At 42.4% G+C, this 16,887-nt stretch overlaps 1 protein-coding gene across 3 annotated transcripts in view; it reads right to left on the reverse strand.

Moving 5' to 3' along the window:
- The window catches only part of SUPT7L (SPT7 like, STAGA complex subunit gamma), a 51,294-nt gene that overhangs the window by 25,597 nt on the left and 8,810 nt on the right, over positions 1–16,887 (reverse strand). For 2 of the 3 annotated variants that reach the window (XM_065058169.1, XM_065058168.1), the window contains exons 4-5: positions 15,100–15,337; positions 6,430–11,635 (exon numbers count right to left, since the gene is read on the reverse strand). In XM_065058169.1, the coding sequence (XP_064914241.1) occupies positions 11,373–11,635; positions 15,100–15,337 (501 nt within the window). In that variant the 3' untranslated portion in view covers positions 6,430–11,372. Of the gene's footprint in view, positions 1–6,429; positions 11,636–15,099; positions 15,338–16,887 lie in introns of those variants that run through there. The other variant, XM_065058170.1, reaches the window with a different exon arrangement.

Consider the following 16,887-nt stretch of genomic DNA (forward strand, 5'->3'; position numbering starts at 1 on the left):
CAAGAAGAAATTTGGACAAATGTCAGTCAGGAATTATTTACATACCAGAGCTCCTGGACGACAGAAGGCAATGGACTACAGGACCCTTCTACACCTCTTCCAGCACTATATTTCTATGGAGCTATGAGCTAGATCTGCTGCAGGACAGCTCTGTTGCTCCACAGGAGGTTCCAGCCAGGCTATGGGAGAAGGAGGACTACCCAGTTCATCCAAGGTGCGGAGATGGGCAGAGGCTTGAGATTTGGGACAGCTACAAGCACAATCAACCTTGTAACCGTGACAGAATCCTTACTGTAGAATAAGCCCAGTGAATTCCCCAGTAGCATCTGCAGAGAATTAAAGACTAACTTGACCTAGGGATTATTTTTCCTCTAGCTCAAGACTGAATCACAGTTTCTGGCATGCTCTGTAAGATGACTGTTGTCACTTAGGTAGTGACTTGCACAGGATTTGCAATGCTGTAAAGCCCAGATACTTGCAAAGAGTTCATTTTCAGAGGGAACTCAGATAACTGAGCAGCCAGTCTGTGATCTAGTTCTCCCTCTGCATGTCAAGTCCCTCGAGCTTACAGGTCTCTCACAGACCTCCTACCTTCAGCTCAGGTTATAAAGGGGGTCACAATTTTAAGCTCTGGAAGTTCCCAGGTTCAGTCCCTGATGTTAGCCAGCACAGCAGTCATCCCAGTCACATTGCTGCTGCATTATTATTGCTCTGTGGATGAAAAGAGGATTAAAGTCTTCAGAGCTGTCAATCCAGATTCTTTTGGTAGCGGTCCGCTCATTTATGCAAATAAAGCCCGCAAAGCTGGAAGGAGACTGACGCATAAGATTGAGAGTGGAACGTGGAACAGTGATGCTGCATTTTGCCAGACAGCAAATCTATGTGCATCTCACTGGGAAACCAAGTGGAGATCTTAAAGAAGATGAAGGAGAGCAGAAAGGATGCCACAATTCACCCACACACATTGCAAGGAAAAGGACAGGAAGACCCTTAGGGCCTAGAACAGACAAGATAAAGAAAGAATGTAAATATCTTTCACTGAGAACAGGTTTCAAAAACATGTGAAATTATTTCTGTGCCCTCTGGTTACTTCTGTTTCCCTTAAGGACTCCATCATAGTCAGTGGGACAGCATCAGAAGGGACAGGATAGAATACCATTTTTCTGTTGGCAGGACTCTCATTTTCCACCCTCATTTTCCTTGGAATGAAATCATGACACTTTCATTCTCCACAGCCCGCTCCATTTCTCCTTTCCCAGAAACTGATTTCAAGATTTTCTGGTTATATAAAATAAATAATAGAACCCAATTCAGATGCATGAACTACAGATGTCAGCTCTGCCTCTCCTCTCTCTGTCTTGTCCTTATTCAGGTGAGAAGCTCATCTCTCCTTTTGGAAAAGTATAGAAAAAAATATTTGCAAAATAAAGGAAGCATTTTACTTAGTCTTCAAAGAATTATTGCTCAAAAATGAAGGTCTGTTTCAGGATTACACACTGAACATCTACATGTAAAACAGAGAAATTCCAGGACAATTAGGTATTTCTCAGAAGGGTCTTGATATATAAATTTTTATAAAAAGACCTACTCTTGCATGAGCTTTGCTCAGTCTACCAAAAATTACTAGCTTTGTCTTATCCGTCATAAGACATGATACATCAGAAAGCATGACACAGCTTAAATGAAGGGTGGTATTTTGTAAAAGCGACTGACCTCCTGTCAACACCCATCTGCTTTCCCACTCTGCTCACATCCCAGTTTTGTCTCTCGTTTACTGGGGGCTGGAGCCTGCCCAGAGCACCAGGCTGCACACGTGGGCACCCACGAGCAGAAGAAAATGATTGAAAGCAAACGATTACTAGTGGCTTTAACTTCTGTGTGGGCAAACTCAGTCCTGGCAGGAAATAGTGAGAGTAACAGCCCTGGCTGTTGAAAGCCTCTCTGGACCGAGATCAGGGAGCATAATGTGAAAGCAGAAGTTGTTATATATTCACAGACTGTCCCAGTGCTGTTCTGTGGGGAGATGGGCCTTCAGCTTCCATTCAGACTTTCCATGTTCCCTCGAGAGTACAGAAAGGGAGCCAATTAGCACTAACGATGGCAGAGGTGATTTAGTGGTATGGACACTTGTGTATAAGAAGATGATGCGTTTTGTCAGATCAGTGGAATAAAAAAATCATTCCTGGAGCAGCACAGTCATGCCAGTTAGCCAGAGGCATCAGGTGTCCAGAGAGATGAACTGCAGATCCTGACCTAAATTTAGCCTGATGAGCTTTTTTTAAAAAAAAAATTTGCTCATTAAGCTGCTGTACTGCTCTTATTCAGCAAAGCATTGAGGTATACACTTAATTCAAAGCACATCCACACCTTGTTGTTCATATACTTAAATTTAGAGGTGTCTTTATCTGCATTGCTAGATGAAAGACCAGGAGCATTACCTGGTTATCTCAAGCACCCAAAACTCCTCAGGTCACATATCCCACGAAGCCAAGATGCTGACAGAAGTAGCATGGGAACTGCTCACAGTCCTCTGGGAATGGTAAATGATATGATGGTAACTGCATAGCCACATATATAACTCTAATATACATCTCTGCACAGCTAAATGCATATACAAATACTAACTATATCAGTATATCCCAAGTACGTACCTACACAGGTTGCCCTCTCTGTTTCTTCAGCCTTTCCTAAGATCACTTTGAATCGCTGAAATCTCATGAATGCACAAGGGCAGGGGGAGAGAGAGAGAGGAATCAAGACTTGTAATTTTGAACTTCTGCAGTTCCTAGAAAAATTTGACTCATCTTTCCCTTTTCTTTGCCTTTCCTTTCACTTTCAGATCCTTCACCCCTGTACGAATTTTTAGCAGATGCTCCAAGAGCTCACGCTTTGCCTCCGGGTGAGGCTGCTCACAGATCTGCTGCACAGCCTGTCACTATCTCTTCCATCTGCCTTTCCAAAAAGCAGCTTCAGTTCTTTCACAGTCCCACACTGGCACTCACAGGTACACATCTACTTGCAGTCTGACTCTGCAAAATTACCTCTGTGCCTCATTAAAGCACCCCAGAAACTCCCACAAACAGCACCGGCGTCTGTGTCTGTAGGCTCTGAAACTGTTTGAAATTCTGGAAGTTGCCAGGTTCATGAAGAATTTATGAAATGGAGCAAATAGAGTCAATGCATAAGGGTCTGTGCCAGGACAACAAGCAATCTTCTTTCTGGTGCATAATTGCAAGACCAGGCATCTTTAATCCACACTTGCTTCAGGAGTATTTGGTAGGACCAGGCCATTCTAGTTACATGCCTTATAGGACAGGTATCTTATCAGATGCTCTATAAGAGGAAGTACATTCATTCACACCCAACCCAAGCAGAAGGCAGCTTATCAAAACCGAGCCTGCAAACAGAATTGCAAGACACAGAGAGAAAATGAAATCAGTGCTGAGACCTGTAGAGCTGTCATGCAAAGATCATTTTTTAAAGACTGGAAATGAGCGCAGGAAGGTTTCTGAGCTTTAGGCAAGAGGATCTGAGCACATGAAGGAGAGCACCTTTTTATCCATTTAATTTCTTTTTTTTCTTTGAAGTCATGGTATAAGATTTGGATATACTGAGATGTAACAGGTTTGATCACTCCCACAGAAAAATCCATTCAGTAGAAAAACAACTATATTTTATCCTATCTGCCTGTTCGAAAATGCACTGTATTATAGGGCACCTGTAGTCAGTAGGGCTGTGACATCTCAGCCACATCAGACAAATTTAAATCAGATATCACAATATAAATGCAAATACTTTTCTTTCAATGCGACCATCAAAGAAGAAGGGAAGTGGAGATGTGTGTTTGTTTCCTTAGAAGGCATGAGGAAGTCTCAGAATATGGGTTTAGATAGTAAAGCTTTTTAGATTAGAATTGTTTAATGTCATTTTCTGTAGGCATTAAGAGTTACCAGCATTTGCCTTCCTCACTTCTTTATTAGAGAAATCCAGGACTGCTATACAATAGAAGAGTTTATATCGACTTGAAAATCATGGTATTACAACAGTCAGGAGAATTACAATGGAGGAAGATGGAGAGTGATAAACCGGTCTGGTTACGTTTATTTAAGCCCATTCACTTATAGGCATTGCAGATGAAATATAACGTTTTTATTAAACATTCAGCATCACTGTCTTCAAAGGAGCAGCAGCAGCCGCCATGTCACGTTTACCAAGCACACTAAATTTCCTCCAGCAAGATCAGGAACACCAAACCAACATTGTGGCTGCTCCATGCTTGGAAAACGTAATGAAAAGAGGGAAGAAAAAAAAAAAAAAAAAAAAGGCCTGCTTTTCACGTTTGTTTGTGCTAGTATTGGCAAACACTATCAAGTCTCCAGCCTTTCTCAGAATATTCTGAAATTGATACTCAGAAAGAGTAACCTATAATTCACAAAATCTTTCACAGGGTTGCCTTTTAACAAATGCCAGATCTGACAAAGCAGGGTAACCCTAGAGCATGCTATGTGCCCAGCCTAGGCACCTCATCTCCTCCTGTGCAAGTCCTGCTCCTCCCCATCCTTCAGCCTGGAGGCAACAGGGATGGAAGAGCTTTACGCTGGACCTGGCATCCAGCACACCTGCCATGCTGGGCCACCAGTTTGTACAGCAGTAACAAGACTGAGCAGCTGAGAAGAGTCATTAGCATTTACACCAGAGACAAGAGCTTCATTTCTCGCCAACCTCCACAGTTTCTGAGGAACATAAATTCATTAGCACTCACTCTACACCGATAGCAGCCCAGATCTCCACACATGACCTGAAAATCCATAGTTTCCCTACAGTCCAATACCCCACGTCTCCCTTGCCTCCCAGTCAGATGGACTCCATGGGCAAGGGTGAAGATTAGCCCAGGGGACTGCATAACGCTCTCAGCAAAAGGATAGAGGATCACCTCCCCAAAATCTCATCACAACCAAACCTGGCCTTTTTAGAGAGCATCTTTCCTTCAAAGCATAACCAAGTTCCAACTTCTGGCTTTGGCTAAAACTAAAATAAGTAATCTTATCAGATTTTCTTTTTTCACTTGGAGGAAAAGGTTTTTTCCTAAGACTGCTTTGCAATTCAAGATGGGCAGCAACAGTGTGCCATGAGAAGCTGGGCACAGAAATACCGTCAGGAGCTGGGGAGGAGAATGAGCGATGTGGGTCAAAGGAGGGCCGGGGACAAGCATAGCTGAAGGTCCAAAGGTGGCACAAGGTGAGCAGAGGAGGCAGCAGGACACTGGGATGGGGCACAAAGGGAGAATTTGGGCTCAGAGGCAGCAGCCCACATCTGAGAGAGAATTGTAGAGAGTATGCCAGGGCTTTGACAGGCACCAGGACCAAAGACAACCCCTCACAACACCCAAGCCTTTTACCCCGCTCACTGACAGGGCCCCATTGCCGACTGCAGTGATGCCCCCCACCCCAGAGCAAGGGCACAGAAGTGACACAGCCACGTCTCCTGAACCAATTCCCAGGGGGAAGGGCTGCTCTAGGAGCAGGGGCTGTTTCTGGAAAGACCCACCCCACCACCATCTCCCTGTCACAGATCTCCCAGCCCCACTGCCTCCACTGCAAGGGTGCTCCTCAAAGGAGCTTTCATCATAATTCTTAATGAGGTTGGCTTCTTTCACACGAGCGTTTCCACGGCAACAAAGAGGCAATTCTAATCTCCAACATAAACTACAAAGCAAAAATTACATGGTTTGGGGTTTTTTTGGGGGGGAGGTCATTGTTGCAGCTGCAAGCAGTCCTCCCTGAGCTGCAGCATCCCCCCCATCAGCAGCATGAGGCCACAGCCAACCGGCCCCATGGATCAGTGACCCAGCTGCATCCACAGCAAAAAGGGACAAAAGTCATGGCAGAGAAGAGCCCATGAGCCAGTGCAAGGAAGCAGGGTCCCCCACTGAACATCCTCGCCCAGCTCTACTATGACAGGCAGAGCATAGGGGAAAATACACTGTGTTTCATTCACTGCAGTCTAAAGCAGTCCCCAAGAAAAAAGCAATATGTAGAACAAGGAACCAGCACATGAAAGAGCAAAGCTCAAGGCTTGGAGCAAGGCTCCTACATAGTCTGGTAATTTAAGTAGTAGAAGTAAATATAAGTAGTCGCTTCAGAAATAGCAACCTGTTTATGCTAGATGAATACCAATACTAGCACTGCGGTACTAGTATCACTTCTGAGGCACACTGGCACCTGTGAAAAATAAGCCTTATATTTTCTCTGGCCACATCCTGGAATAATATTTCTTGTCACCCTAGTTGTGACCTCAGTACCTTATTCAGGCCTGCAAAAGGTCAACTCCAGATCCCATGTAAAGGTGGACAGAAACCCAAGACTGGCCTTTGTGTTCACAGCACCATTCTTCAGAACAAAGAAAAGAATCCACACAACACCTCTAGGATTTTTATTTCTGACTTTTTTAATTTTCTTAGAAATTATAAACAAACTCTCTCTAGGAGAACAAGGAAAAAAAAAAAAAAAGCAAACCCACAACTCTGAAACATTTCCAAGCAATTTTGTTCCATATAAACACAAGAAAAGTTACATATTTCATTCACATGCATGTACAAAAAGATTTTAAGTAAAGCATCCTTCACACATAACATGTGCATTAGACTCAGAATTGAGTACATAATCAGATTGGCCTCACTTACCCTACTTAATCTTATTTTCCTTTTTTCTTTTTAAATGGTACATTTCTATGCAAGAAACATCTCCTTTTCTGCACAGCATTATGCATATTCAAATTAGTATGGATGGTCTTGGAATTAAATCCCTAGGTAGCGCAGTCTAACATACAACTATATACTCAAGTTGTTACACTGCCATTTACATAGTGAACTTTGTTGGATATCAGGCAAAACTCTTCAAAAGGAATAAAAAGGTATTGCTAGAGGGGAAAAGGAATATGATACACAGCACTCTCTCAACTATAATCTTGCATGATTTCCATGCAAAACACTTCAAAAGCCAAGTAATACACAGATCTTGCTCTCCAAACTGGTATCAAAGTTTCCAGCAATTTCAATCATGGCAAAAGAAATCACTAAAGACATCAGTGCTACTGGACATGGATGTGATCAATAATATTCCAATTTGCCAACCACCTACCTTTGGGAAAAGAGAGAAAGCAGAAAGAACCAATAAAGCCGCATGTTACTGAAGGAGGTGAGTTGGCAGAGCACTTTACCAGCAACCAGCATAAAACTACAACTGCAAGAACTGAGCTTCATCCCAACCCACTGCATAATCTAACTGTGGCTTGAAACTTGAGGATTACACGGTCAATGAACTCCTCACTGGTTGCAACAGCACCTAGCAAAATTTTACTCGATTCATCAAAAAAGCATATTGTCTATATCCGACTTTGTAAGCTAGATTTGAAACTTCACTATTTCATGCATGATGAACATCACTGTAAATCTAAGGATGGTAAATGTTCAGGTGGGAAGGGCTCACCCAGAAGGTGAAGCTTCCACATGCATGAAAGGAAATGTCAAGCACATAAATGTCAGAAGCAACACTTACCATAATGAGGGGAACACGACGCACAGATTTTACTCCGTCATCATTTTAAAATGTACAAGCGGTGCTGAAACACTTCTCATCTCTGCATAAACATGCATCCCAAAGAGAATCAGTAACACCTCCCTCTTACACTGCAACAACACAGCTGAATCAATGGAGGGTGAATTTCCACTGTATTTAAATATACTCGAAGCAGTCAGGCTTGGCTTGTTGCAGAGTGTGTTACAGGGTGAAATGCGTGTGGAAAAAGGATGTGAAATAAAAAAAACACAATGAAAAGTAAGACAGAACATCTGTACATGAGCAATATAAAGAAAGCACTTAAGACTGATGCTTAGGAAATTTAACCAAAGCCCTGGAGAACAGCACGTTTTCATTTTTAGCTCACCTGAAATCTTGCAAATGAGCAAGCAATGCTGGCAGCAGCCACTCTGTCTTCTAGCTCCTGAAAAGAGTGCCAGGGACTTTACACAGTTGCCCCAGCCTCAATAATACTTTATTATAACAGTTTGGCAAAGCATCTATGGAGAAAAGCCCAATGACAGGTGTTCTCACACAGTACCAAAGACACAACAGCCAAATCAAGATGAGTCTTGAGGCCCCAGCCCAGCACATTCTGTGTGTTGTGGAGAACACTGGATCTGCTAGTTTTGGTTAAGACAGGCAGTCTGCTTTTAGCCCAGTACTACCATTTCAACGGTAAGATCTACAAAACGTGTAGGAGACAAAAAGCACCGGCCCAGCAGGAAGAAGCCTCCTCTGATTCCCAGATAGGAACAGCTAAACTCAGGTCACTTAACTCAGACATTGATGGCGTGGGAGCCTTCGGCTGAGGTAGCCAAGTTGAACTCACTTTACGGGCACACAAAGGAAAAATAGTCATTTTTTAAAATGCCATTCATCTGGCCTGCTTTATACTTCTACTTCAAGGCCAGAAGAATGGTGACCTAAGAATGACTATTCCTCTTCAGCTGCAAATGGGGCTCAGAGGAATAAATTCAGCCGCAGATATCTAAAGCTGATTGAGAAGATACCACCCCAAATGCCTTCCTAGTACCTGGGCAGTTGAACAGCACAACAGTGCTGCATTTCTTCGTGATAAACAGTATAGCTTAAGACCAGTATCATACAGGTCAGTAACACTTCAGTGGCCATTCTAAGGATTCTCCAGCCAGCAACAGTCCTACACAAATGGAAGAAAAGTTCACAATTCTCACAAAACTTTCTGAAGGATCACAGTGCCTCTTTTGAATAGTAACTAAAACTCAAACACACTTTTGAGAGACAAACACAACTATTCTCTTTTTTACAGCTGAGAAAACAGAGACATTGCAGCATGCCTAATGGTAACTCAGAGAGAATCAAAATAAGGATCTCCTTATACACAGGTCCACTGTTCAACTACTAACTAGGCTTCAAATACCTAGAATTTACCCCCCAAGGAGAAACTTTTAAAACTGTAATGGACACTTTTAGGTCCAATGTCTATAAAAGCCTATGGTCATACATTCTTACTAGACATTGAGGAATTTTATATTTGGCTTCCACTTCTATAAAGTGGAAGAGAAATACAGTTAGGAACAAAGACTTAAGGCTAGACATGTTATACTGAAACAAAAATACTATGCCTGAAGCTCATTCTTTCAAAAGATAAACTTGCAATTGTAAGGACAAATGGGAGGTTTGGTAAATCTCCTTCAAACATCCCAACAGCTTACGGGTATAAAGCCAGTTTAAGTGGCTGTTCAGTCTTGATTCATGTTCATTCTAGCTTTTTTGAGAGAGATACTCACTGAATCAAGTTAAAGACTGAGTTGATCAACTGAGGATTGTGCAGAACAGAAAAAAAATGCTATCAGTCAGCTTGAGCCATAAAAGCAAGCAGCAAAATAGATTCTGTTTCAGACTACATTGTCACGATAAGAACTTTGAATAAGAAAACTCAGACAGCCTGAAGTTGCTGCACTGAATCCAATGAAAGTAAAGGAAAAGTTCACATTGCCAGCACGGGCTTACACCAACAGTACAATAAAGCTGCTTCCTTCTCTCTGGAAAACCACATCAGCTTCTCTGACTAGATAACCAATTAGAGAAGCTCTGCTGGACTTGTTACTAACAAGGAAGAATTAGTGGAGAATATGAAGGTCTTGGCTGCAGCAGACATGGAATTGTGGCATTTAAAATCTTGAGAAACATGTACAAGACAAAGTCCTGGACCTTTAGGACAACATATTTTGGTTTATCCAAGGATCATCTCGGCAGGATCTCACAATGGATTGCTCTGGCCTCCCAAAGGGGCACAAGAGTGCTGCCTTATCTTCAAAGACAGCTTTCTCAAAGTAGAAGAACAGTCCTTTCTGACAAGCAGAAAGTAAAGCAGGCATGACAGAAGGCCACCACAGACAATCACGGAACTCCTGGACTGAGTTTAAACACACAGAAAAAAACAATGCAGAGGTGAAAGTGAGGATGGACTGGCCCAAAGGGCCAGTCTAAGCATGCAGGGACAGTTCAGAAAGCCAAAGCTCAGCTGGAGTTGAAACTGATAAGAAATGTGAAGGACCTTTTTAAGTACACTGGAAGCAAAAGAAAACACGGATTAAAGAAAACAAAACACGGATTTACTGTTCAACAATGCAGGCAACCTGGTGACAAAGGATGCACTTCGTACTTTGAGGATGATGTGCTCTACACCTTTTCTGCCTGTTTTCATCGGTAATGTCTGCCTTGAGGCAGAGTGAGTCACCTGGCAGAGCGTAACCTACAGCAGAGGAAGATCAAGTTAGCAAGAACTTGAGCCAGTTGAGCATACCTAAGTCCATGGAAACAGACAGGATGCATCCGAAGGCACTGAAGGAGCTGGCTGACAGAGCATCTTTGTGAGGCCAACATCATTACCATCACCCGCGACAGCTCCTCAACCAGTGAAATATCCTGACTTAAGACTGTCTTGTTGCCTGCAACAGTTTGCACAACTGTAGCCAGCACATTGATGGAAGTTATTATTTTTTCTCTATTCAGCACTTGTGAGACCATATCTGGAGGATTTCAACCACGTTTGTGCTCCCCCTTGCAAGAAGGCCGCAAAGCCAGTTAAGGGGCTGGAGCACAGGATGCACAAGAGGAGGCTCGGGTACCTTGGTTTCTTCAGACTTCAGAAGCGAAAAGGCTAAGGAGAGATCTCATTGTATACAACCACTTAATGGGCAGGTTAGACAGAGGTAGACTCTTCTTAGAGATGAACAATGACAGAACAGAGGCAATGAACACAAGTTGGAACACAGGAAATTCCAACTGGATGCAAGAACATGTTTTTTCTTACTATGAGGGTAGTCAAACAGGGAAAATGCCCAAAGAGGTTTGGCATCACCATCCTTGGAGAAATTCAAAACTCGACTGGACAAGACCCTGAGCAACCTGATTGTAATTGGCTGTGCTTCAAGCAGGGGGCTGGACTAGAGACTAGAAACCTCAAGACGTCCCTTCAACCCAAATTATTCAACGATTCTAGGACTTAGCAAATCTCCTCACAAATACCTGCCACTGGTAACTTCCTCATTAATCTGCCAAAGCAAGCCAAGACACCATCAAACATATGGGGTGAACTTCAATCTCATGTGTCAGGATGGAGTATGGAAGCCAGCAAAGAGGGGCAGGGAAGGGAACAACACACCAAATGTCTCATAATAATTTTATGCAAAGTCCCTCATACACCAGGGCCAGCCCTGTTCATAAATCATAGCTATCATAGTGCTCTCTTAGTTCATTTCAAGTCTATTACATACCACCAGGATTAAATAAGAAGCTTGTCTATTTTCACATCTTCTTCAGCTTCTTCTTGCAACGCTGGTTAAAGACAGGCGAGGATCCCATCAGACTGTCAGGAGAATGAGAACCATAGCTGCTTTCAGAGCCATTGGGGCTCTGTGGCATCCCAGCTTCACTCATACCTGACATCGGTTCCTCAAAGACATCACTGCCAAGGACCCCATGGCCATGTACATTGGCCTCCTCATTTTCCTGCGGCTCCATTTTCACCTGTGCCAAGTTCCAGAGTGGGGAAGCATTCACCTCAGCCCCTAGAGAAAGAAAAAGCACACAGTAATAACTCAGTAAAAAAATTATAAATGGCATGCAGATGCAAGAGACAGTGGCATTGGTAAAGAAGGAGCAAAAGCAAAGCCACAGGTGAACTAGGCTGGGCAGCAGAAACAAAAACACACCAACCAGTTGGCTTTTTCTTTTTTAAATAGCCCAGTAATTGTCACTCTAAAACATATGATGCTATCCTTTCGCGACAATTCTCCAGGTGGTTTTCTCCATGAGAAACAACAACTTAAAGAGTCCACAGCACTCTCCAGAAGGAAAGAGTGTCTCAGCAGCAATGAGCACAACCTGGACAAGACCCTGCATAAGCAGGGCTTAGAGGCAGTCCAGAAGTCATTCATGATGATGAGGTCCTTGCAACGCCAACACCCTCCTTTAAGCTGTCAGACATACTGGACTTCTCATAGTTCTGCAGGGGAGGTGAAGTGAGAGGGCAGAGGACTGGGCAGATGAACAGTCTCAAATACCACTTCCAGCACTGAAATACAGGGACATCAGAGCTGCAGTCAGCCAACCAACAGCCTGGCTCCTTGGACTCAGCATCCATAGGTCTCATCACAGCCTTCAGCAGAATGGAAAGAAACCCTCTTGGCCCAACCTCACAGACATCCTGCTGGGAAACAGCACCCTTTTTTTTTTTTTAAAAAAAAGGACTAGCGTGCAATCTGAGCAGATTGAGGATTTTCTTTACAAGGTTACAAAACCCTATTTCTTGATAACAGCAAATGCTTTTCTCCCCAAGAGCAGTAATTATAGATTGTGTTCTTTCTGCTTATTTACAGTTTTAAGAGAGACAAAAATCCTATTAAAAATACACTAATTGGGCCCCTTGTTGAGATGGGCATAACAGCCCAGAACTGAAGAAAGCCTGAAATCTTCTGACTTTTAAATCTAGTCCCTCTTGTGTGGGGTTAAACTCACATGAAAACAAAACAAAACAAAACAAAACCACCACACACCTAGGAAACGTTTTCATAGGTTTTCCAAACTTTGTGTCTCAAGGAGCTTGGCTACAGTTTGAACGCACAACCAACCCTCTCGTACTGAGTCAAATCTGGTACTACTCCCTATTATCAATATACTACTAGCAATAGTCCCGTATTACTAGCAATTACATGGGGAACGAGTTTTCCACCACAGGTTTGTACAGGGAATTCTCCCTTATGAAGGCATCGGGCACCTCTCCAGAGCAGCTTAGCTTAGCCCAAACCAGGGTTTGGGAGGTCTTTGTGGTAACACAGCCTACATTAGCTCAGCAGTTAGACACCAAGCCAGGATGAAAGCATATGCTGGTGTCCAGTTGCCCTAATGAAAAGTCCTTTTTATGCTAATTATAAGTAAATGTGTTCTTTTCAACAACAATGGATGCATCATTAAAATGCTATCAGTTCCTGCAACTCCAGTCTACACAATAATCAGTCACTAAACTTACTGTGTCTTTCATCAATTGCTCTTCATTACTCAGCCTTATTCCTTTCAGCTCTATCACCTGTCATTGAGGGTGTCACTAATAAGTAGTTAAGCATGATACAGGAGATTTCCTCTTCAAAGTACCTTAACTTCAAAGTACTTTACAAATGAGCTTATCCTCATGTTATCCTGCTGGGTGGAAGAACAAGGTCCCCAGTTTTCACCTCCATTTCCCCAACTGCAATGAAGCAGCTAGTCCACAACTGCGACATCAGGCATAGGCAGAAACACCAGCAGAACACGAAAGGCTGTAACGAGAGTTTTGCCCTCGGACGCTGAAGCCTTGCTGCCCTCTCCGCGGGCCTCACATTTGTATTTTTGAGATGGAGGTGTCCTAATTGCAGCACTCCTTATGATATTACGCTCTCCAGTGTGCCCAGCTTTAGACTGGGCTGTCTCACAGTGACGAGATTTCCAAAGGCCCTTGTGAAGTGAAGAGGGATTTTCAGGGATGAATAGAGCACTTGTATTCTTAATTAGAAAACATCAATTCAGTATCAGAGAGACAAGAGGCATTTAATATACAGCTACCGTGCTAACCTCTGGATCTCAAGTGGGACATGCTAATACAAAGCTTTCTAGATGAATCACTTGCAACCCCAGATGGGCCAAAGGAACCTGCTGTTACCTCTCCCACAAAAATATGAGCACTTCACATTTCAGACGTGCTATGGAAAACAATACGAGATTCCAGAAAAACATTAGATGGATTTGTGCTTTTTTAAAGTACAGCAAAACATGTTAAAAAATAAAAAGACTCAGAGGTATAGTCTAACCTCAGCATATATGCTGCTTAGTTTAGGTTTAGTAGGAGGACAGGTTTCATTGTTTTCTAACCAGATTTTTAAGTGAAACAGTTATTATTGCAGGGATTTCCAGAGTTCAGAAGGTTCTATACAAAAATCAAAACTGGCTTTCTTTCGTAGAAGAATGACTTCTTCATTTTCCTGGAAATATAGCACTACTAAACAGTACACAGAACAAAACCAGCACATAGATACAGCAAAGGCACAGCAGAAGCAGATTCTCCCACGCTGGCCACCAGTGTGCTTCAATGCCAACATAATGGGATAACACTTTGTGAAAAAGAGTGCAGTCTCCGTAACCCCACTACTTCACTCACCATTTCACTTTCCACCACCTCAGCTAACCACAGCAGGCTTGGCGGTAAAGATGCTAGAACAGGAGAGACTCCCACAAGCCCATTTCACACGAGTCACTGAGAAGCTTTCATAAAACAATGATTATCAGTACCAGGGTGACTTCTGAATATGGACGGCTTCACCAAGTATCATTAGTATTTCCACAATTCATTCCATGCCTAAACTATATATGGTCTTGAACTTATTTCACGGACAAGGAACATGGCCTTCAACTTTTCAGTGACGTGAATCTCTGGACAAGAATCCAAAACTACCCAGTTAAACAAAAAAAAAAAAAGGAAGGAAAAAATATCTGGTAGCCTCCTTAATAGAAATAAAGATAAAACTCTCGTATCTTTTAAACAAAAATACATATATAGAAAACCAAAAGTTCTTTTTGTCTTTGTTACATTAGACGGGGAAAAAAAAACAAAACAGTGCTCACACCTGCAGCAAATACCCTAGTTCACAAAACAGGAGTAAAGTCCTTGGGCCATCACTGTAGAAAAACAATCTATTTCACACCAATAACAAACACAAGAATCTAATGATCCCCTAAAAATAAACACCATATAAAGCATTTTGTGTTCTACAGGGTCAATGAACAGAGTAACTATTTAACAAATCCTCATAATTTATACCTTTGACTCTTTAGTTTTGTATTTAGAAAGCAAGAAGAGGTTTGTCTCTCATCCAAATCTTTTCATTAAAGCCTAAAAATCCTTTCTCCTTCTTCCTCACATTGGGATCTGCTATTAAACATGGAAACAAGATCACACGGAACAGCTGATACACTGTTTCCAGCAGCAGCAAGAAACCCCTACCTGAAGTCTGCGGAGAAGCTTCTACTTCCAAATTGGCAGAGAAGCGCTCGCTTTGAGCTCCAAGGACTCCAACAGGCAAAGACTGGTCTCCAGAAGCCAAATCACCTTCCAGTTCCTCACTTATGGGAAAAGTAATATCACTAACAGGTTCCTCCTTAATCTTCACAGGCTTTGTGTCTTCGGCTGCCTTTTCTGGGTTGACAATTTTCTCATACTCTTCAGAAAGCTGCTTGCTAACCTGTCAAAGATCAGTGAGGGTGAAAAAGTGGCCAAAAAGGTCAGAGTGACTTCAGAGACTCTGAGGGTGATTACACTGCAGTGCGCTCTGTTCCCAGAATATTATTAACATCTGACCTGAATGAACAAGTAAATGGGTTATCAGCTACACAAATTTTTTTTTTTCCCCTTTAAGAACAACTCTTGTCCCGTAACAAGGGCTTTAGTAACAGGTTTAATCCATTAACACATCTGCTTGATAAATATGAGCACCTTTACTTCAAAGACAGTGATGATAAGGCCCAGAAATTTAAATAGGGCACAAAACAAATGCAGTGTCTCAGTCTTACTTTTTGGTTTTACCTATAAGATGATCCCCCATCTGCCAGTAACAAATTTATTCCAGCATTAAAAAACAAGCAGCTCAGACATTCATCACTGCTGGGCAAAGCCTGGGTACCCTCAGTCACATTTACAGCAAAAAACACAGAAGTTTTCTCCAGTCAGAGAAGTAAAACCAATACAGGAATGAGATATAGAACGACCCTGTACTTCTAGAAACTTAACACTGTAACCAATCAAATTTAAAAATTCAGATTTCATCTGCTTCTAACCAATGCTTGTTTACAGCACTGAATCACAACAGTCAGTCAGCTGTGCTCAGGAAAAGCTCAAGGGTTTTAACAGTAGAAGCAAGAAGGAAAAAGAACAGCAAAGGGTTTTCCCCCTTCCTAGATATACTTCCAAATACAGAGGCTACTGTAGACCTCAGTCCCGCATGAAGAACAGAACAAATAAGACAATGACCAGGTGGAGGATAAGAGTGAACTGCATGAGAAGAATGATGCAGAAAACCCAAATTCCAAAAGGAGACATCCCAGCAAAGATATTTGAACAAAAATTAATTGTTTTTTTGAACAAAAATGTTTCTAAATGAAGACAGATCTTGATGATGTCATTTTTATGCACAAACCTCAAGTCCATCACAATTTACATACCACGTGTGCTTACAGGTGTCTCTGATCTGTCCTGCCTCTGTAAGCCATTAGGTGCCAACCCTGGGAAAGTGAGCACAAGATAGCTGCTCAACTGCCACCCAGATAATGTGACAAGGAGGAAGGGATGGCAGGCTTTGCCTCTGGTCACAGGTTACCTACTTGTTTCAAGTCTTGTTTTTTGATGAGTAGGAGTAAAATTCCCGCTTCAAATCTTTGCATTTCTGTAAGTCCACAACAGGCAGTCTTATATTGTTCAAATAAAATGCATATGTTTAATTTCACAGAATAACTTGTCCAAGAGAAGCCAACCCCTTATTCTTACAATCTACATTGATATGGCACCTCTTATTCCAAGGAATATAACAATTCCTCTTCTTTCTCCACAGAAGCACAGTCACGTTTAGAGTGGAAGGCACCACCCGTGTGACAACTCTGATCAGCACAATACTACCCGATGCTCTTAAAACTTAAGCAAGTCACCCCTCGCTTAAGCAAACACAAAACCATTGCACAGTCAAATAATTTCTGTTTACCTGCTTACTTGTTTTCTGAAATGGTAAGCAGCCAAATATCC

Source organism: Columba livia, chromosome 3 (assembly GCF_036013475.1).
Source record: "Columba livia isolate bColLiv1 breed racing homer chromosome 3, bColLiv1.pat.W.v2, whole genome shotgun sequence".
Classification (NCBI taxonomy): domain Eukaryota; kingdom Metazoa; phylum Chordata; class Aves; order Columbiformes; family Columbidae; genus Columba; species Columba livia.